Source organism: Misgurnus anguillicaudatus, chromosome 8 (assembly GCF_027580225.2).
Source record: "Misgurnus anguillicaudatus chromosome 8, ASM2758022v2, whole genome shotgun sequence".
Lineage (NCBI taxonomy): Eukaryota > Metazoa > Chordata > Actinopteri > Cypriniformes > Cobitidae > Misgurnus > Misgurnus anguillicaudatus.
This window is the reverse complement of record NC_073344.2, coordinates 17,906,553-17,930,558: the sequence shown is the minus strand read 5'-3', so window position 1 is coordinate 17,930,558 and position 24,006 is coordinate 17,906,553. Positions and strand designations below refer to the sequence as shown.

The 24,006-nt window shown below is 36.4% G+C and overlaps 1 protein-coding gene across 2 annotated transcripts in view; it reads right to left on the bottom strand.

Moving 5' to 3' along the window:
* Positions 1–24,006, bottom strand: part of cntn4 (contactin 4) — a 238,867-nt gene that overhangs the window by 137,176 nt on the left and 77,685 nt on the right. For both annotated transcript variants that reach the window (XM_073870408.1, XM_073870407.1), the window contains exons 4-5: positions 22,081–22,256; positions 8,562–8,657 (exon numbers count right to left, since the gene is read on the bottom strand). In XM_073870408.1, the coding sequence (XP_073726509.1) occupies positions 8,562–8,657; positions 22,081–22,256 (272 nt within the window). The remainder of the gene's footprint in view (positions 1–8,561; positions 8,658–22,080; positions 22,257–24,006) is intronic.

Here is a 24,006-nt window from a genome sequence, read left to right as displayed (position 1 = left end):
GGAGGTTTTAGTACCTATAGCTTTATCTTCAAATAATAATTATGTGACTTTCTTGACCTGAAAATGCGAATTAACTTTTACCATTGCAGTTTTGCAAAATACACCTTTTCTGAATTGCCTCAAAAACCACCTTAAAAACTTTTAGCGATATACGAGTTTTTGCGAAATTGACCATATTTTCAATTCGCAATGTTAATTTGCGCAATTTAATGGGTAATAGAAACGCAGCTATTGTGACCTAATCAGGGGTTAAATTAGGATTTATTGTGTGCGGGGGCACTGTGGGTGGCTTTCGAGGGGCATGCAAAGCCTATAAAATCTCATCAACTGGCAAACTGTCAAACATAAGTTTACATAAATGTAAACAGTCAATGCAAAAATTGTAAGTAAAAGAAAACTTACTCTTGACGTGGCGAGAGCATAATCATTACTGCGGAGCATAATCATCAAACCTCATTGGTTGAGTGTAGGGTGAGGGGCAAGGGATTAGGGGTTAGTTGTAGGCTTTGACAGGTACAAGGCACTCGCACTGTTTACTCGAATAAATGAAAACATGTTATTCTAGCTTCGCGTCAGTGCACACGCACCAACGGTACTTGCAAACCCTGGTCCTAATCAAACACAATGTCGCAACAAGCAATACAAGATATCTATATCTGTGACTTTGCTGCTGACAGCTCCACCCAAACAGATATCTCATTTGACGAAAGTTCTGCGCATCATAAATATTAATCATCAAACATGGATAAGGCGAGACTGATTTTAAAAGTTTATAAACGAGTCACAAAGCCATAAAAACTATAGCAACATTATGGTAGCCATGAGGAACACAAGGAGTATCAGCGAAGAAAATAGTTAAAGAGCACCTATTTCCTTGCTACAAACAACATTATTTTGCGTATTTGGTATAATACAATGTCTTTGCGTGGTTTATGGTTAAAAAATACATTATTTTCCACAAACCTACATTTTTGTAGCTCCAGAACTCACTTTCTTCTTGAAACGCACAGATTTGAAAAGCTCTGTGTCCCTTATTGGCCAGATAATCTGTTTGTTGTGATTGGTTTGAATACCTCTGACGTCAGCCGGAAACGTGACGCTCCTTACCATGTTTGAAAGATTCACGGACAATGCAATGCTAACAGGAGTTAACTTACAGGCTGTGAGTCCGAAGCGGGAGGAATTATGATAATGCCGGTCTTGTCTACATCACCAATCCCAGGAAGTAAACTGTTGCCTACAATCTGTGTTTGTTGCAGTCTAACGCCGGTTTCACACCGCAAGCGTGAGCAGCGCGTGAGCAGCGCGTAAGCGGCGCATGTTTTTTTCGGCGCCCATATTAACAAGTTAAAGCATGTACACCGCACGCGTGAGCAGCGCGTGCTCGCGTGGCAGGAGCGTCGCTGAAGCAGCAGTGCTGTGATCATTTCGGCGTCGGGTCTATTTTTGCTGCGCTGCTCACGCTCAATTAAAGTGACAGTGCATTGTTTATGCTTTAAATGGTCGTGGATTGACGCGAAAAAGTGTAATTTAACCATAAAATAATAAATGTGACGCCAAGTGTGTTTAAAACAGTCATGACTTTGAGCAACTTAAAAGAAAGCAATGAAATATTTAAAAACACCAGAAGACTGCGCTGTCATTCACTGTCTGCCCAGCACTAAATGACTCCTCATCTATAATCTTCAGAGAAATAGAGACATACATCTATAAATCTATGCTTAAACTGTTGAAGGGAAACACGATCGACTGCTTTATGCTGTCAATCACTGAGTGATTTTTTTATTTTATTGTAAAACTTCAGAGAAACAGATTTAATAATGTGCCATGGGCTTTTTATGTCTATAATTATGTATTGTGTCTATATCTGTCATTACACGGACCAGAACAGCACGAAAACAATGTGGGTTAAACAAATCACAGTTTTATAAATAACAATGACCGTCAAAAAACGTCTTGAAGAGGTTTTGCTCATTAATGCATGTACAATAAAGTAATGTGAAGAGATTTTGAGATTTTTATACTGTTATTAAACTGCACAGTATGCGCTGCAAACGCAGCCGGTATGAAAGCACAATGGCCACGCGCAGCAACGCTCTCCTCACGCGCTGCTGATGCTACGCATACGCGCTGCTCACGCATGCGGTGTGAAACCGGCGTAAGAAAAGAGATTTACGTTAAAGACGATAACTCGCGTCATCGTGTACTTTGGGGTTTGTACGTTTTGCATATCGTTAACATGTACTAATACACACTTACACACCAAAATAAATTTAAAAAACGTGAATCGGACAATAGGTGCTCTTTAAGCAAGTGTGGGACGTTTGTTGCATCACCAATATATACATTTACAAAAGACAATTCGGAGCTTAGCACAGCGAAAAACCCATTAAGTCTAATTATCAAACTAGCTAGATCTTTCCTTCTAATTTGGGTTCTTTGTCGGCTCATTGCTTCCTGTAGGTGCCAAATGTAGACAGTCTAACACTGCCCACTTACCTGCTACATTCTGGACTAGATTCAAAAACTCTTCGTAACTTGATTAAACTTTATGGAAATCAAGACTAACCCTTGGTCACATCTACTAAATAAACCTAATTTATAAACCTTTTAATCTTCAGAAAGTAGGTTCCTTTCCAAGCAATAAGATCTTGGCTTTTTTTAGCTCTTTTAGCTTTTCTATTACCAGATCAATATATTGCTTTGAAATTACTTAAATGATGAATGGATTCCAATAATGTTGGTTTATAAATTGATTTTATCCTAAAATCAATACAGGCTATATATAATCTACTTACTACTGTCTAGCGCTTTACTTTAAGCTCTGTAATCTTCAAACTAATCTCTTTAATATTTTAACATCTTTATTTACCAGAAATGCTAATGTAAACATACTTGAGATGCTCATGTCTGTAAGAGCTCTCTTAATTATATTCTCAATGATATTCAAACCTGTAGGCAACAGGTAATAGTAAATATCATGTAAATAAAAACTTGTCTTATAGCCTAATTAGTAAAGCATTGCATTACCACCACAAAGGCTAAGGGTTTGATCCTTTGGGAACACACATACTGATATTTTTTTTTACCTTAAATGCACTGTAAGCCGCTTTGGATAAGTGTCTGCCAAGTGCATAAATGTAAATAATATATATATATATATTTTGTGTAATACTGAATGTTCTGCCACATTACCATTAGTCCTACTGTATAATAGATTTAGGCCCCATGGAATTGACTTTTTAAAGTACAATATTACCACTACAGTACACGTTTTGTGACACCTAAGTTACAAAATGAAAGAAAAAAACTTTGTTTTTAAGAAAGCTCCATTTCACACCGTTAATTAGCTCACATTACAAAAAGTATGAAGGCTTTGAATCTATGTCACACTTCATAAAGTCCACATAAGCATCTATTGCGCAATAAGCGCTAACAAAGCTCTTTCCCTAACAAGTAACACTGTTGGCACCATTAATAAGCAGTTGAATCACACGCTGCTGGATTAATTGATAGAGGCAATCAATTTGATGGCAGAGTTAATGAACATTTCATGTTGGAGGTAGAGAGCAAAGAGGTTTGGATAACATAGTAAGAAATACATGGGAGGAGCAACCCAGCATGGAGGAAAAGATTAACTGGGCCTGCATACTGATGGTTCTGACTATTTAGCTCTGTTCTAAAACCTAGAAATGCCACTTTAGACAGCATTTCAAGCTATAACAGTTAACCCATAACCCAAAATTTGTTCCAAAAGGTTATCGTCTAAGATACGTTGTACAAGACGCATCGCATCCATACAAAGGCAATCCCAGAATGCCTTCTTGTTGCACTTAAGTAATAAAATAAATCCAGCATGGTGGATGACAGAAATATCAATAATGACATTTACATTTAGTTTTTATCAAATTCACGATCTAATTCACTTCATTCACGAAAAAAAAAGGAAACACGGCGCACACATCACTACGGCAAGCAGCAGGTGTCCGGCTTTACGGCTTCATCTTCAGCTCCTCCCTTGACTGTAAGCGACAAACCTCGCCGATTGGTCTGCGCAGCGCCTCATGATCTCGAACACATCTAATGACTTCAACGGCAGCTCCGGGAAACAAATATTTTGTTTGAAGAGAGCGCCTTTGTGATAACTAATCCTATATTTGAAAACTGCAATACTAATTTCTTGCTAGAAATGCAATCAAAAGGTGTAAATCAATCGCATTCCCTGCTGACACACGGATAGAATTGTGGGACAAGACGATGAAGGTATCTCAGGAGTCAGAAAGTAAAGCAAACATTCGATTTTAAATGTGCCTTAATGCCTTCCTGCCTTGGTATGCTGTCTCCGAAGGCAGCATTTTAGAGATTTCGGACGTAGCCATCTAAACGTTCTGGGAGCGGTGACTGGAGTTGGGAACCACTGGTGTACATGACTTCCTTCTTTAGCCGAACACAGAGTTATTTTAAATAATATCCTGGCACTTCCTAGGTTTGCAATGGCACTGAATAGCGTCCGTTTTTTTTAAGCCCAGCAAAAAAAAAAATCAATCCATAAGACTCTTGTTGGTTAAAGTGAAACTCCAGCCAAATATCAACATTTTCCCAAGTTCATCTTGCAGATGAACACATTTGGAGTTTTTTAGTAATGTCCTTGCTTTTCCATGCTTATAATGGGAGAAAACAGAGATCAGGAAACAACTTCTGACTTTGTAGCCCAATAAAGTGCATCCATCCTTCACAGAAGCAATCCACTAAGGGGTTAATAAAGGTCTTCTGTGGGTTATCGATGCGATATTGTAAAAATATCCATATTTTAAACTTTCTAAACTATAATAACTAGCTTTCGGTAGCAACACCACCTTGGACTCGATTCACCAGTCACTGCGCAACGTACCCATGGCAACGAACGCTCACTACACTAATTCTCTCGTGAATTGCATGAGTTCAAGATGGCGCCATTACCGAAAGCTAGTTATTACCGTTTATAAAGTTTGAAATATGGATATTCACAAAATCGCATTGATTACCCACAGAAGATCTTTATTAAACTACTGGAGCCATGTGGATTACCTCGGTGAAGGACATTTACTAAAATAACTCCAAATGTGTTAATCTGAGAGATGATGGACATACTGTATGTGTCTCGGATTGCTTAACTCTTTCGCCGCCATTGACGAGATATCTCGTCAATTAAGAGAAAACGCTTCCGCAACTTATACACCCCGGAAGTAGCGCCTCACGTGAAAGAGAAAGAACTCCGTGTATGTTTTAAAGATCGCTCTGCATCTAATCTCTATCAAAAGTCCTTCGCAAAAATTGAATTATCTCAGCTATTTGCTCAAAATTAGGTGTTTTTGAAGAAACCTACCCATGTTTGAGAGGTGATTACAAGAGAACTAATGAAGGTAGGATGAAAGGTTTTTTTTTTTTTGAAAGCAGAGGGTCTGTTCTTTCATCTGATATATTGTTTGTTTATATATTTAAAGAAGAACATTTTCTGGAAGGCATTAAACTTTTGTGAAAATCATGAAAAACTTTTTTTTTAAAACGCTGGCGGGGAAAGAGTTAAGGGTAAGTAAATGGGGTTATTTTGGCTGGACTATCCCTTTAAAATAAGTCTTTTGAAGTGAAACGATACACTTATGTGGTATTGTGAGCTTATTTATGACATCTAGATTACAAATTTCAACAAACTGGCTCCATATGGGTAAAATGATCATTGGTTTTCTTTTGTTTCGTGACGATGGATATGATGACTAGTCACAAGACACGCGAGAACCAATGATCATCTTCCGAGATGGAGCTGGTGTGTTGCCATTTTTGTATTAATAAGTATTCATCAAATTAAATTGAACTTACTGCTCCCAGTGTATTTTGTATTTTAGATGGTACAGAACAGAATGGCTTTGCTGGTCCAAGCCAATGTAAACCAGCATAAAAAATAAAGACGTATCTGAACTGCTCTTTACAGCACAACGGTGCATTGAATCATTCCTTTAGTGAAATCTGTGTGAGAAGCTTTATTTTTATCAGTAGCTGTGTATGTACTACACACCAAATCAATCACTCTTGATGTCCCATTTCAATTAAGATGCCGCAATATAAGTCGTCTACCTGTGTGTGGAGGAGAAGCAGCTCACTAGGATTCAGGAGTCTTTTTGTAATTCAGGAAGATAATGATCGTGATATATGGATTTCTGAACTGCATCCCTCATTTTGTATGGGGATGGATGCTGCTTGACACTATAGGGAGATAGGTGAAGGTGGAAAAGGGCAGACGCACAAACAGCCGTGTCTCCAGAGGGCGAATGGGCTTGCCTATACACGCTGTCAGAGTATTGAGAGACGCTGATGGGATTATGTGATCTGTGGATTGGACAGCCGAGTACCGAGAGACCGGGTCAAACCTCTCCTCTGGAAAAATAATCGTGGGGAGAGTAGGGTAAGCTGTGCCACTTTTTACTTCTAAATTGTCCTCCAGGAAAGGCGAAATGAGATAGAGGTAAAATTAATACTCCTAATTATAATTTAGGACGTCTGCTATCAACTGAAATTAGATGCGTCTATTAAATAGGGCCATAAAATATGACATCCAAAAGTGAAATTCTTGGGAAATATATAAATGATTTACATTTTAAATAAAAATATTTAAAAAAATTACCAGTCAGGAAATAGCTTTTTATACCGATGGCTCGATGGATAGATAGATGGATTGATGAATTGATAGATAGATGACAGTCACTGACACATATTTCCTGCACTCTTCCTTAATGCAATATACAAGGAGGATGGAAGACAATGCAATATAAAAGAAGAATGGATGGATTGACTGATGGATGGATGAATGAATAATGCAATATGAAAGGAGGATGGATGAATGGATGGATGGACGAATAATGCAATATAAAAGGATGATGGATGGAAGGATGGATGATAATGCACTATAAAAGGAGGATTGATGGATTAATGGATGAATAATGCAATATAAAAAGAGGATGGATGGAATGACCGATGGATGGATAATGCTATTTAAAAGGAGGATGGATGGATAATATTATATAAAAGGAGGATGGATGGATGGATGGATGAATAATGCAATATAAAAGGAGGATTGATGGATTAATGGATGGATAATGCAATATAAAAAGAGGATGGATGGAATGACGGATGGATGGATAATGCTATTTAAAAGGAGGATGGATGGATAATATTATATAAAAGAAGGATGGATGGATGGATGGATGAATAATGCAATATAAAAGGAGGATGGATGAATGAATGGATGAATGATAATGCAATATAAAAGAAGGATGGATTGATGGATGGATGATAATGCTATATAAAAGGAGGATGGATGAATAATGCAATATAACAGGAAGAGGATGCATGAATGGATGGATGAATGGTAATCCAATATAAAAGGAGTAAGGATGGATGGATGGATGAATAATGCAATATAAAAGAAGGATGAATTGATGGATGGATTGATGGATGGATGATAATGCTATATAAAAGGAGGATGGATGGACGGATGATAATGTAATATAAAACAAGGATGGATTAATGGATGGATGGATGGATGATAATGCTATATAAAATGAGGATGGATGGATGGATGGATGGATGATAATGCAATATAAAAAAGGATGGATTGATGGATGGATGGATGATAATGCTATATAAAAGGAGGATGGATGGATGGATGGATGGATGGATGGATGGATGGATGGATGATAATGCAATATAAAAGGAGGATTCATGGATGGATGGATGATAATGCAATATAAAAGAAGGATGGATGGATGAATGATAATGCAATATAAAAGGAGAATGGATGGATAGATGGATGATAATGCAATATAAAAAGAGGATGAATTGAAAATGCAATATAAAAGGAGGATGGATGGATAATGCAATATAAAAGAAGGATGGATGGATGGATAATGCAAAATAAAGGAGGATGGATGGATAATGCAATATAAAACAGGATGGATGGATGGATAATAATGCAATATAAAACAGGATGGATGGATGGATAACAATGCAATATAAAAGAAGGATGGATGGATAATAATGCAATATAAAAGGAGGATGGATGATAATGAAATATAAAAAGAGGATGGATGTATAATGCAATATAAAAGGAGGATGATGGATGGATGATAATGCAATGTAAAAGAAGTATGGATGGATAATAATGCAATATAAAAGGAGTATGAATGGATGGATGGATGGATGAATAATGCAATATAAAGGAGGATGGATGCATGAATGGATAGATGATAATGCAATATAAAAAAGGGTGATGGATGGATGACAATGCAATATAAAATAAGGATGGATGGATAATATTATATAAAAGGAGGATGGATGGATGGATAGATAGATACACCAACTGACACATATTTCCTGCTCTCTCCCTTAATGCAATATAAGAGGATGGATGGATGGATGGATGGATAGATAGATTGACTTATGACACCCACTGACAGATATTACCTGCTCTCTCCCTTAATTCAATATAAAAGGAGGATAGAAGAGTAAAAGAAGAGAGGAATACTGACCTCCTGAGTGAGGGGGCGGACCACAGAGTAGCACCACCCCCTGCCCCTCCCTGACAGACACCGAATTCCGCCTGTGAGTTTTGAAGTTTTCCAAGTCTGAAAGAAAAAAAGAGCGATTTTACACAAAAAATATAGACAGATTCCCCATTTAATCACAAAACATTATTTCTGAAACGACTTTCAATTAATGAAAATATATGCAGGGCATGATTTTAGTTTTCTTCAAAAAACCACCTTATGCTATAAACGGTGATCCACAAAGGTGGGGCCTTGGAGAAGCGTGTATAAAGACACGATAAATAGCCAGTAGCTGTACTGGGGGCTATATCACCACCCATTGTGCCTGTTTATTGTGTCTGAGAGAAAGTCAAGGCTTTTACCAACTTAAATTTCAAAAAAACTGAAAAGTTTGGGGATGAAAGTTAAAGCAAAAAGATGGGGCCAAAGAGACAGCCACTGGGAAGATGGGGAACTGTCTAGCATGCATTACTGATATGACATCCTGCTGGTTTTTGAATATCACAGTGAAACTATATTTCTTCAGTGGAAAATGTGAGTGGCGCCTGCCCATGCAAAACTCGATGCCAGGATGCTTACGGGTTACGTGTGGTTGCCAGGGCAGGATTATGAGGTTGCTATGGTGTGGGGTTTTTAGTATGTTGCAGGTGCTAGGTAGCTTTCATTGTTTTAACATCCAGCTTGTGAAAATCACAAATCGGATGCTTTTTAGATTAATAGCACTTCTCTCTTTTCACCAGATTTGAAGTATCATTTATGTTTGTTGCACAAACATGTGCGATGAATTACACACCAAATTTTAATTCTTCACACTGGCTGATGTGAAAATGATTTCTTTTCTGAAGAAGGATAAAAGCTCAATGAAAGAGCTCAATCTCAAAATATAACACATCTAATCACCAGAGACATTTTATGAGGGTTAACAGATTAGAGGTAAATGTGAGGACAAAATCAATGAGTCCCTCCGAAACAGAAAAGCGCTCTTGCATTCCGCTGCACCCCAACTGAGGCGACGCTCCGTTCAGCGCGAGCCACACACGAGTGATTTTAATGGCTCCTGCGGTTATCAGGCCCCTTTTCAGTTTTATTCATCAGAAAATGTGCCGGCAACCATTACAAAGCCATTCAGAAAGTGCATCAGAAACTAAAATTACCTTTCCTTTGAAACTAATTTATGTTTGACAATTGACAGAAAACAATAACAAGTCAGAACAGCTTCCTGCTTGTTCCCCAGCGCAATTGTTGTCGAAAATTCAGGAAAGGCAATTCGTACAGAGGAAGATCGAATGCATGGATGTGCGCCTTGTAAAGTCTCAGGTGGGTGCCATTGAAAAGCGCATCATTTCAGAATCCTTTATTGTTTTTGGAAACAAAGCTGAAAAACAATTAGATGCTGTATACCGTATATCCTCAATGAAAGTATAAATATCTTGGTAACAGACATATATACACACTGCAAAAATTATTTTCAAGAAAAAAATTCTTAGTATTTTTGTCTATTTTTCAGTAAAAATTTTCAAAAAATTCTTAAATTAAGATGCTTTTTCTTGATGAGCAAAACAACCCAAGAAAATAAGTCTAGTTTTTAGATCAAAAATATCAAATTTAAGTGATTTTGTGCATAAACAAGCAAAAAAAAATCTGGCAATGAATTTTTCTTGTTTTTTTAAATTTAGTGTTTAAGAAAAATGTTCAAGATTTTTTTGCCTGTTTTAAAAAAATTCTTAGTATTTTTGTCTTTTTTTCATTAAAAAATATCTAAAAATTCTTAAATTAAGATGCTTTTTCTTGATGAGCAAAACGACCCAAGAAATTAAGTCTAGTTTTTAGACCCAAAATATCAAATTTAAGTGATTTTGTGCATAAAACAAGCAAAAAAATCTACCAATAAATTTTTCTTGAATTTAATGTTTAAGAAAAATGTTCAAGATTTTTTTGCTTACCCCATTGGCAGATTTTTATTTGCCTGTTTTATGCATAAAATCACCTAAATTTGATATTTTTGTATATATAACTAGACTTATTTTCTTGGGGCGTTTTGCTCATCAAGAAAAAGCATCTTAATTAAAAATTTTTAGATATTTTTACTGAAAACAAGACAAAAATACTAAGAATTTTTGTCTTGAAAATCATATTTTGCAGTGTACAAAAATGCAAAAAATGATTTTCAAGAAAAAAATTCTTAGTATTTTTGTCTTGTTCTCAGTAAAAATATCTAAAAATCCTTAAATTAAGATGCTTTTTCTTTTTCGAAAAAATCTTGAAAATTTTTCTTAAACACTAAATTCAAGAAAAATTGCCCTACCCCATTGGCAGATTTTTTTGCTTGTTTTATGCACAGAATCACTTAAATTTGATATTTTTGGTCTAAAAACTAGACTTATTTTCTTGGGTCGGTTTGCTCATCAAGAAAAACCATCTTAATTTAAGAATTTTTAGATATTTTTACTGAGAACAAGACAAAAATACTAACAATTTTTTTTCTTGAAAATATTTTTTTTTTGCAGTGTATTACTTTTATCCAGCAACTGCTTTGTCACTGTAGATTTGCAGGAACTTTACTGATTAAACTGTATAAAAGGGAAAACGATGGTAAATACAAACAAGAAAATGCAACTAACAATATAACATCCTAATAATAACAAAATAAGCAGCATAACCTTCTTTAAAAGGGTGAAGAAGAAACATTTCCATATCTTGTTGGCATATTTTGGCATCAAAGGCAGAGCATCCAATCCAATGCTAATATATTTTGGCATAAATTCATCCAAATTAGAAAGATGCCAACATGGACAGGTTGCATGACATGAATATAATATGCACAGTAAAAACTACTGCTAGAAAATGTAGCTAAAGATGTGTTTTTGAAGCTGGTTTCCAGCTGGATTCTGTCATTTGTCTTCATTTTTTAAGATTTTTTTAGCATGTTCATTTCGCATTTTCTGTGTAAAAATGATGTTAAAATGCTTTGGCAATGCAAAGCCTCTTTTTTACCGTGCCAATAAAGCTATTAAATCTTGGCGATGGTCTAACCTCATGTAGTCTTTCTAGAAAACATCTACCATTGTAAGATGGATTTTCAGCAAAAGGCGTATTAAAAATGTTGTTTGATGTTAGTTTTATGCAGTTAAGTTCAAATAAACTGCGTTGTTTATTTTTTTTTATTTAAAAACACTATTCAAGGAAGCTCTTGGTTCACCACTCCATGTCCAACGTACAATCCGATTCCTGAAGCAAAACTGGTTTGTACGGCTCGAATTAGGTCACGGAGAAGAGATTTTAATGCCATCCTTGCTGCAATTTAAGGATCAAAAATACAGATGCTGATGTAAAAAATTTTGCGAGACCAGCAAGCTTTTGAATTCGAAACAGTGAAGTCAGCTTTGCCTGCTCCTGCTGTCATCTTCCTCAAAGCGACTGTGCAGCCACTCAGCTAAAAAGTACATCAAAGTTCAACGTGCTGTTTACTCGAATCGCTCACAACAAGCCAAAGTTTCACAAAATAATTGGGTGCCTCTCAAACCACGGACACTTCAGACCCTGTGAAGCATTTCTCCAGTTAATTTAATTTGCAGCAATGGAGATCAGTGGACATGCATGTGTAACATGCCAATTTTGTCGTTTATGGAATTTATGAACATTTGATTACAGTGTCATTTTAAACACTTGCAATTATGCATTATATGGCATGTAGTTATATTCTTTATTGTAAATTACAATAGTTGGGGTTCCATCAAAGCGTGAAGCAAATCTTTTAAAATTTTGTAAAAAAGAAAAGCAAATAAATGCGAATTAGGTGCATTTCCATCAGGTTGTTCAAGCCAATAATTGGCAAACTAAATGGTGTGCACAGAAAAAGAATGCAGCATTTTTGATGCAGGCACTAGCAGCAAGGGCATTAAGACAACGTCGAGCCCCATATATGGTATAGACAACGTCAGCGAATACAGCTAGATGGTTAGTCCTGTGGGTTTAAAGTTCGCTACATCAAATTTATTTTGCAAATGCGTTTCCATCACCTATATTTACATTTACTCGTTTTTGCATAAGTCAAAAGCCACCTCAAGAGAGTGCAAAAACTTTTTTGCGAACTAAGGGATTTTTATTCAAAATTTGGAGTTTCCATTACTCGTTTTTGATGCGATACTTCAAAATAAGCATAAAATCATGTTATTGGAAACTTGGCTGGTGATACAATTGACATTTTAAAGTAGTCAAGAAACGAAAGTGATTATCCTCAATTCCCTTTTGTGATGTATATCCAAAATAAGGCTTCTGAAATGAGGAATAAATGTGGGGCAGGACTTGATTTTATCCAACGAAAACTGGTTGGATTTTTGGAGGTTGGTCGTTGCTGACAAAACATGAGGACGATCAACTGGAGCGAATGCTCAATAGCCCGCCCTCATGACAAGAAGACAAATTGTTTTGATGGGGACTGGAAGTTAATGTTTTTTATTAACTCTTTCCCTGCCATTGACGAGTTATGTCGTCAATTAAGAGAAAACATTTGCATAAAAAACGTGTTTCTGAAGAATTTTTATGTTAATCTGCAAAACCACGATTATCCACTACCAAATTTATGAAAAAAAAAACTAAAGCCAAAACATTATTTACTAATTTTAAATGTTTTTATGTATGTTTTGATAATCATACTGAATCTGATCTCTAAAAAAAAATTTACAAAAATGCAATTATTTCAGCTTTTTGCTAAAAAATTATTATAAATTAATTAAACAATTAAACTAATTACTAAGTTATTTATAAAAGCAGTACAATATTCCATAAAAATGTACATTTTGGATGAAATGAAATTAAATGAAAGTGATTATCTTTAATTGAACAATGTACATTTTTATGGTGACTTTAAACTTCTTAAGTAAAACAGACCTTTTGTAGACTGTAAAATTCCAAAACAAAATTTCTTGTTACACTTAAATTTTTAAACTTAAACAACTTGAATTAACAAGTGATTTCAACTTCTTGACTAGTGAGCAGTTGGTATAAATAAAAAAATAATAAGCTGAATGGACTATAGAGTTATTACAACTATATTTTTTATAATTTATAGCAACTTCTAACTAGTCAAACAAGTTGAAATGACTTATTAATTCAAGTAGTCTAAACTTAAACATTTAAGTGCACCAAGTAATTTTTACAATGTACTTGATAAAGCTACATTTATCAGCCATTTATGCATCTTAAAAAACATAAAATTGTTTATGCAAAGCTACTATAATAGCTAGCATTAATATATATTCTAAATTCATACATTTAAATATTAGTTTAACACTTTTTGAGCATAATTTGGTAAAAATACAGGCAGGACATAAAAATTACATTTACATCTCATATTTCTCATGCCTCATAAGCATGTTCTTAACTGACACTGCTTACAAGTACACAACATGTGAAAATAATGAAATACATGAAAATGGCTTGTTCTGTTGGACATGAGGTCTATAATATATTGACTATTCTCATCTATTCTAAACAAAGCCTATATTAAGCAGTAATAACTATAACATCTCACCACATGCTAGCCAGTGACATTTAATGGTGCATATTGCATAAATCTGAGAAATTAACCCATATTAACCTGCACCCTGATGCTTCAATGCTGTCACCCGCAGCACCGATGCAGTAAAGAGGCTTTTATGAGCTAAATCAATGCTAAATCTTCTTCACTCCCCGCTATCACTTAGCCCTAAATGCAGGCCACTGATTGGTTCTGCTTGAGGGACAGATTTAAATGTGAAATTATGGAGCTCAATGGTTTATGAAGAGAACTATGAGGTCAGAAAAGATGTGTCACTTTGGCTAGAGGACAAGTCTATTAGAAGGCTTTGCCTAATTATTTCTTAAAACATAAATTTCCCTTTTAACCCCAGGAGCCAATAGCAATCTGAAACACGGGTCTTCTATTACGGAAAGCAATCCTCTAGCATTTTTCACAGATTAATATGTGACTTTGCGGTAAACCTCGTACACCTCTGCAATGAGCAATTTGTAATGAAGAAGTAATTTCTGTAATTGCTTTTTCACTGCAGAGAGAGCCAGCACCAATGAACTGTTGAATGCATTCTGTTTTTTATTTTGTACGCATGATAAGAAAGTGAAAAGGAATTAGACTAAATTACAATTACACACGCGTTGACTTTAGTCGTTGGTCTAAGTTATTGTGCGCCTTTTAAATGTCCTTTGTGCATGGAAAATACTTTTATAATTGAAGCCGTGCTTAAATTAAAATTAAAATTACACATAAAACTCTACAAGGACAGCTGGGCCTTTCCCCCTAAAGCGTACGCTCGGTTTACAAAGGCCATCGAAATGAATTCAAGTCACAGATGTGTCATGAATTGTACAAAGCTTATTGACAGATTGTTAATACTTGTAATACTTGCAAGCTAATTACCCTTATGAATGTCGGGGCACAGCCGGGAATGAGGCTTGATAATTATTCATCATTTGTTCATATTAATGTGGCACAATGTCACGCTTCTTTGTTTTCCGAGGAAATTACGGAAATTCCGATTCTATCTGTTTTCAGTATCTAGTTCACGTTACCGTAATTTTATTTATAAAATGCGGCATACAGCAGGAATATGAACTAGGGACGCAGGTGTGTGGGAGATACGAGTGGAAGTGAGCCCTTGAATTTCACATTACAAAAAACGATTTGGGCTTTGAGTGTGACAATAGTGTGGGCAAGAAAATCTTATATAAAATCTTAATATTTTTTATATATAAATAACTTTGTCACAGTAAAGGTGTATCACACAATATAGGTCAATGAATAAAATTATTAATATATTAAATAGGAATGTTATCATGATCTTTGGACAACCTTGTGTTGCTACTTCTCTTTTCATATAAAACTTGCAAAGAAATACATTTTCATAACAAAATCTGGTTGAAGTTTGACATCAGTGCCTAAACAGCTTCACTTTATATAACACTCAATTTAGTCAACAGATCCTTTATAAATACTACACCTACTGTATTGCATTTTAAACGGTACAGCAAAATCTCTACAAGCTGTCACGCTGTGCGAATTTTATAATGCAAACTTGCAAATTATTAAAAAAATAAGTATCGTTCTTTAAGTCAAATGTGACTTAACTTTAAGCAAAATCCCACTGTAAAAACCGAGATGACGGGAATCACAAAAAACAACCAAAAAACAGCACTTGGGCACTCTGATTATAAGCCTATTGGATTCAATCTCGAGATGATGGGCAGGCAACAAAGGGCCAGGCTGGCACTTTCATGTCAATGAAACACAAGATGTTAGATAAAAGCCTAACAGAAGCCATACAATTGAGAGCCTACAAGAACAAAGTGGACAAACACATTCAACATCTAAGGTAGTGAATTAATTTGAGATGGAAAAAAATGTTTTTTGGGGTATATTTTGGATAGAGATAAAAGCTGAAGTGATTTTGAGAGGGGACATATGGTCACATGCAGCGAGGGTGCAGCCGGGCCGGACCGCTGAATGTTCACGTCGCTACAGTATGTTTATTTATGTTTTTGGACGGGGGGGTTACAAGTGGTGCCGCTGGCCACTCCATATACGCACACCAAAAAGAGCAAAGGGACTATTGTTGTTTAAAGTACTCAGGGGTCTGTCTTCTTCAGGATGGCACGCAACTGAGGGATTTCAAAAATAATGGATGCGTACGCTAGAAAAAATATAGAGAGAGAGTTCAACACATGCTTCTTTTAATACTACACAGCTGAAAGCATTTCCTTCTCTGGTTCCCCCGAAGAAATGTGACATAACTGCACGCAGCGCCAACCATTTGCTTGAAAGGACAACTTTACAAAAGAATACATCACCATTTGGTCCGATCCAGATGGTATTCATTGAAGCAGTTCATTTTAAGGAAATGTGATGTTGTAAAATACAAATGGAGAATCAGTTGCCATGCACATAGTCTAATTTTTATTTTTCAGTATATAACCTAGCTAAGCACATGAATGAATGAATGAATGAATTTCTTCCATCACATTACGAAGCACATATGTATTTTTCACCCAAGTAACAGGTAAAAACACATTCAGACGGAGGAATGAGGCAGGAACATGACATCACATGAGCTATTTCCCATTTTGCAATTCATAACAGCGAAATGAAGAAAAACGAGGCCGGCGAGGAACTTCCAGCTACGCGAAAACCATCTGACGGGATGTACAGTAATCTAAATGAACCTGACTATCATGCACCGTCACCGTGGGCGATTTTTAAATGCCAGCATAACTTATCATGCTTCTCGTAAGCCGTCGTGCCTTTATAAAGACTGGCGATTCACACGACCCTTCCACCGCAGGAAGTAGATGAAACGCTCTCATCGGAGTGCTAGAAAAACTCCAGCTCGCTGTCAAATAAAAGGAAATCCTTTAAGATTCTTCACTTCTGTTGATTAACTCATGTCACTCGTTCTCTCTTTTCCTGTCACTTAACTTAAGAAAAAAATTGGTTTTGTTATTTAAGACATTTTTTGTATTACCACATAACTTAGCTACCAAATGTTTCAATCCATAAAAGCTGAAAGTAGGTTGAGAGAAGCACCAGCAACACCAAGCGAATAGAAAAGAATAATGTTTTCAAACATGCTTAGCGAGCACTTTGTATAAAACATGTTACAGTTTGATTTAACATAAATGTGACAACTTGTCAATACACTGAAATTTATCCATGTCCTAGAACAGGTATGGGCAACTTCGGTCCTTGAGGGCCAGTAATTAAACTCACCTGAAGCAGCCAATTAAGGTCTTACTAGGCATACTAGAAACTTTTAGGCAGGTGTGCTGAGGCAAGTTGAAGCTAAACTCTGCAGGACACTCCAGGACCGAAGTTGCCCATCCCTACACTAAAACATATACGGTCAAAAAAGTGAAAAATGTAAACCATAAGCTATCAAGTATGATGAATATTATACATTTTTTGAGGATAAAATTCACAAAATATAAAGTTGTACATGCATATAAAATGTTACTCTGGTATTAAAAAGTGTTTAAACCATCATACAAAATCACTTTATACAAAATAGCCTTTGTGATACCTTTACCCTGCTGAAAAAAACAGCATCAAACCAGCATGGGAATTATGCTGGTTTGATGCTGGTTTAGCTGGTGGTCACCAGCATACCAACACCAAAACACAACATATGCTGGTCTTGGTGGTTTGACCAGCATGGGATGCTGGTGCTAATGCTGGTTTGGTGCTGGTATAGACGGTTTCATCGGACGCACGTGATACACGTCTGGATCCGAACCTTACTTCCGGTTTCGTTTTTTTAATGGTCTGACTAGTTGCTAAACTGATCTCTTGAACAAATGCCTCGTCGAAAATAACAAATGTTTTGGTTTCCTAAGGTAATCTATGTGTTTTTTTTCTTGTTATATAAATAAACTACGTTTACCAGAAGTTACGTGCGGACCGCGATAGCCGCTTGTTTATGTTGTTACGGCTGAAATCATCTATAGCTGGTGCTAATGCTGGTTTGGTGCTGGTTTAGCTGGTGCTAATGCTGGTGCTGGTTTGGCTGGTGTTCACTAGCAAACCAGCACTAAAACACAACATATGCTGGTCTTGCTGGTATGCTGGTTTTTCAGCAGGGTACTGTGAAAATTAGATCTTGTGATAACTACTGTGACAATTAAGCCATGTGATATCTTCCCTGTGATAACTAGCCCCTGTGATAACTTTACCCTGACAATTAGCTCTTGTGATAACTACTACTGTGACATTTAACCCATGTGATAACTTCCCTGTGACAATTAGCCCATGTGACAACTAGCCCCTGTGACAACTAGCCCCTGTGATACTTTCCTTGTGACAACTAGTGTGACAATTAACCTATGTGATAACGTTCCGGTGACAGCTAGCCCATGTGATATTTTCCATGTGACAACTAGCCCCTGTGGTAACGTTCTCTGCGACAACTAGCCCCTCCGTTTAACCTATGTGATAATGTTCCTGTGTCAACTAACCCCTGTGAAATCTTCCCTGTGACAACTAGCCCCTGTGATAACTTTACTGTTATAACTAGCCCCTGTGATAACTTGAGAGTGACAATTAGCTCTTGTGATAACTATGGTGACAATTAACCCATGTGATAACTTTCCTGTGTCAACTAGCTCTTGCAATATCTTCCCTGTGTCAACTAGCCCCTGTGATAACATCCCCTGTGACAGCTAGCCCCTGTGACAACTTGACTGTGTCAATTAGCTCTTGTGATAACTACTGTGACAAGCAACCCATCCATGTGATAACTTTCCTGTGTCAACTAGCTCTTGTAATATCTTCTCTGTGTCACCTAGCCCTTGTGAAATAATTCCTGTGACAACTAGCTCCTGTGATACTTTTCCTGTGACAATTAGCCCCTGTGATAACTTTCCTGTGTCAACTAGCTCTTGTAATATCTTCCCTGTGACAACTAGCCCCTGATTTCTCCTACAGTATTTAACTGTACTGGAGATATGGTAAATATTCTCTGTACCTGAGACCAAAATGTGTCAGCAAGTTGTTAATGAAACAGATTTCTTGCTATGTGTCAAAAGGTCTTTGCTATTATATAGACACCAGCAAATATGAAAATAAAAAAATGTTATACGTGAAATACGATTAAGACGCAGCACACGGTCGTCTCTATCAGTGGCGCTTTAATTAAAAACATTTTTTTTTTGCAATTCCCCAGAATGCAATTACTGCTTTAGGGACTGGCGCATCGGAACCGACAATTTTTCTCATTTCCTATGCATCTACTGACAAGCCTTTCAGTATCTGCTTAATTCACCCAATCCTATTCACAGAGAATTGGGAAAAGAAAACATTTTATCACATTCAATGAAAGTCTCTTTTATAAACAGTACTTTTGATCTTTTGAAAGCAGACAAAAGCACCGTTCATGCTTACACCAAAGTAACTGTAAAAGTATTTTCACACATTAAGAAAAGGCAGAGCTGTTTAGAGACAAATGCTTTTAAAAGACACAACCAGTTCAAACGCTATACCTATTATTCCCAAACCCAGCACCAATAGAAAACTGCCAAATGTCTACATTAACTGAAAAATGTCGTTTGAATACATTTACAGACCTTGAGTACAATTTCTTCCATTGAGATATTCCTCACTGAAGGTGGTGTGAAATACTGTACTGTATGTATCAAAATGCTCATCCTTTTTAAATAGCCAAAAAGCTATAGTTTATCATACATCAAAGCCATTTACCATGATGGGCGCATTTCAATTGCTAGTCGAAGGCAGATGATATTTGTAATTTACACGGAGGGGATGCTTTCAATGCAGAGAGCATTTCAATGGACTACAATTTGGATACGCCCATAAGTGCAATGTGACTCATTTATATATACATGAGTTGTCAACTTTAAGGAGCACACAGACCTACATATGGCCTGAAAGCTTTAAGACATGAACTAAAAGCCACAAAACTTCAATTTTGATTTTATAGGTACAGTCAGCTTTACGGTGTGGTCTGAAGCGCTGAGAGCTCTTAACCGCATTAGAACATCGGAAATGCGACTTCTCAACTTCACCTTACGCATTCTCATGCACGCCAATCGCCTCCGACAAATTCTCCCGCATTAGACACCAAATTAGAAAATATCCCATTTAATAACATCAGCTGCCCTTTAAATTATTCTCTTGAACCTGTAGCACTCCATCATGCGGCAGAGTTAATTAAGCTATGGTGAGCGTAATAAAGAAGATGGATGTGAAGCTGTAAGACACACGTGCCCCCACCATGCGACAACAACTGGAGCTTGGTAAGGTCAGAGACTGACGATTGATGGATCTGTCAGCCAATCGTCTTACGATGTCAGCGACCCCCCACCTACCCCCCTCCAAGGAATTGGATCGTCCCTGCCAGGGGATGCCATCACCAACACATCAGGTGTGGCCTATCTAAGAATGCGGCGCATAAGAATTTAACTGCAAAGAACCGATCAGTCATTTGTTAGCCGTATGATACAGTAATATGAGTTAGCCAAAGTCACCAAATTGCAGACATGCTTAATTTTTATTTGGGGAGATATATACTGTACAGAACAGTTTTGTGTGCTAATGTTATATAGATAGCATACTGTTTCTGTATGTGACCCTGCCTGTAACAACCCAGCTGAACTCATTATTTATTTATCAGAATAAAATCATCTTACATAATGTAAAGAACTGTGAAAATATAACTTTGATAGATTTAATATTGGCGAGTAAGGCCATGTCAAAGATTGAATTTAATGATTGAAATCAAACTTTCATCATTAGATTATGAGACTTTAGCCTCAATGTTTCAGTAAGCGTATTATATAGATTCACAAATGCATAACCAGATTAAATGGAGTGAATGTATGGCAGCTGCAATGCATTTGAATGTAGCTCAATTGGTGGATCATTGTTTCAGCAGCCCAAAAGGTCATGGGTGTGACATACATACTGATATAATGCGTATGCTGTTTTTAGATAAAAGCGTCTGCCAAATGCATAAATGTAAATGAAACACTATAATATTTTGTTGCTCCCTAGTATTTAGTACAACTAGAAAAGTGCATTATAAACATTTTAACAGTAGTGTGCTCCATTGTCCACATGACCTCATTAGGCCGAATGCTTTATTCAGCAGATTACAGCCCTATTCGGACAGTAATTGTTTCTCATGAGGATGTCTGTAAAAATATATCTGCATGCCTCCGTCTCAATAAAACTCATGCATTTGGATGAAGATTAATTTGCGAAGTTTAAAAATCGAAACACCTGGCAATGAGCTGCACGTGTGGTTAATTACACGATCATTCACATGACCCAGATATTGATTATATGGATTACTGTTGTGTAAGTGAATACAACTTTAAAATGACTCTTATTCTGCCGTAATAATCAAGGACTTTGCTGCTGTAACATGGCTGCAGGAGGCGCAATGAAATTATGCAGCAGCCGAAAATAGTCCCCTTTAGTAACTTTCAGTAGCAGGTGACTATTTTCGGGTACTACGTTATATCATTGAGATTGTGGGAGAAAGGCCATGGATTGAGTTTTTTATTAATTTACTTTTTATTCATTCACTATAAAAAATTTGGATAGTGCAGATTAAGGGACGTTATTATCCCCTTCTGACATCAAAAGGGGAGACAAATTTCAATTACCTATTTTTTCACCTGGTTGCAGAGAATGGTTTACCAAAACTAAGTTACTAGGTTGTTCTTTTTCAAATTTTCTAGGTTGATTTCTAGGACCAAATTAAAGCACTTAAACATGGATAAAGTCAGATTGTTATGATATGTCCCCTTTAAGTGTGTGAGACACAGCGTTAGAGAAACAGAGAAACTGGATGACCAGGTTATTCCTTAGGGAAGCATTTCCATTTCCACCATGTTATCAGCAGGCAAACACAGAGGTTTACACTGTCTGGACTCGATGTTCTGTTTGTTTGGATATGAACCGTGCTGCTGGTTTGATCAGAGATCATAGACTTACATGCAAAGGTAAGACTGGCTTCCCTGCTGACGATTGTCCCGAAGGAGTTGGCCGCAAGGCACTGGTAGGTCCCAGCGTCCTCGTCTTTGTTAAGATGGGTGATGCGAAGGTTGCCTCCAGTGAGGCTGTGGTGAGATCCGGGTTTGGGGCTGATCAAGGTTCCATTTAGCTTCCACCTGCAAAACAGAAGGCACACGGTTAAGATAAGAGCTATACCAGAAAAACAATAGGAAACAGAACATCTGGTGAAACTACCCGTAGGAAAGAAAAATCACACGAGATCTTTTTTGGGACTCAGTTGTTTCTGTTAGACAGTGATGAATATTCAATGAGAATTTTTTTCTATTGAGGAAAATGCTTAAGTAATCTTAAGGAATGTGTCCTTCAGAAAAAGTTTCAATGATGTCTTACTCTGAGCTCAGATTTGCCATGATATGAGTTTGCCATCAAACATGATACATTTAAATATGAAACTTACTTTTTTAATTACAATTCTTCCATGAAGAAATGATTGGAGCTGTTCTGTTAACGTTTTCCTCAGAAATCTGAGGTACTAATGATATATGATATAAAAGAGAAATACACTTTCAGAATGTGGTCAAAATGGTCCCACGCTGTCACTAAGTCAGTACCCTTTAAAAAGACCCTAATATGTACCATTTAGATATGTATACATTTGGTACCAATATGTATCTTTGAGGTACTAATATGAACTCTTTGGTACCAATATGTACCTCTATACTAATAAACTCTTTAGGTGAAAATGTGTAATTTTTAAAGGGACACTCCACTTTTAAAAAAAAAAATAAGCTCATTTTTCAGCTCACTAGAGTTAAATATTTGATTTTTACTGTTTTGGAATCCCTTCTGCCGATCTCCGGGCCTGGCGGTACCACTTTTAGCATAGCTTAGCATAATCCATTAAATCTGATTAGACTATTAGCATTGCGCTTAAAAATAACAAAAGAGTTTCGATATTTTTCCTATTTAAAACTTCTGTAGACTCTTCTGTAGTTACATGCTAGGACCAACGGAACATTAAAAGTTGCGATTTTCTAGGCCGATATGGCTAGGAACTATACTCTCATTTTGGTATAATAATCAAGGACTTTGCTGCTATAACATGGCTGCTATTGAAAGTTATCAATTTTTATTTGCATTGCACCTCCTGCCGCCATGTTACAGCAGCAAAGTCCTTGATTATAATGCCAGAATGAGAGTATAGTTCCTAACCATATCTTGCCTAGAAAATCACAACTTTTGATTTTCTGTCGGTCTGAAAATATAGAAAGTCTTTGTTTATTTTAAGCGCGATGCTAATGGTCTAATCAGATTCAATGGATTATGCTAAGCTAGGGTAAAAGTCGTAGCGCCAGACCCGGAGATCGGCTGAATGGATTCCAAAACTGTAAAAATCAAATGTTTAACTCTAGGGAGTGTCCCTTTAAAAGGGTATCACCTCAATGACAGCTAGGGTCCATTTTTAACCATTTTTCTGACAGTGTACGATAAGAAGTCTTGACTATGAAAGTATATAAATGTTTAAGATGCATTTAAAATTTAATTGTCATTGCATTAGATAAAATATCAATCTACAAGCCAATTATTTAAAGCTCAAAATAAAGTTTATATTAAGCTTTTAAAAAAGGTTTATCTAATAGACATACGTTAGTGTAGTTTAATAAAACATACAAAAATAAACCAAAATTGTTAAGAAAATTAATTAAGTTAATTAAGACAATATTTGACAGTGATAAAACTCTAATTGTACAAATATCTAACTGGGGCTACTGTTTATAATGTCAAATAAATACACCTTAATTCTGATAAGCTTATGTGCCTGTATTTATAAAAAATAAATGTTTTTTTAGGAAAAAACTGTCAGAAAAAAATGGCACAAAAGCTGTCACCCGGACGGTACCTTTA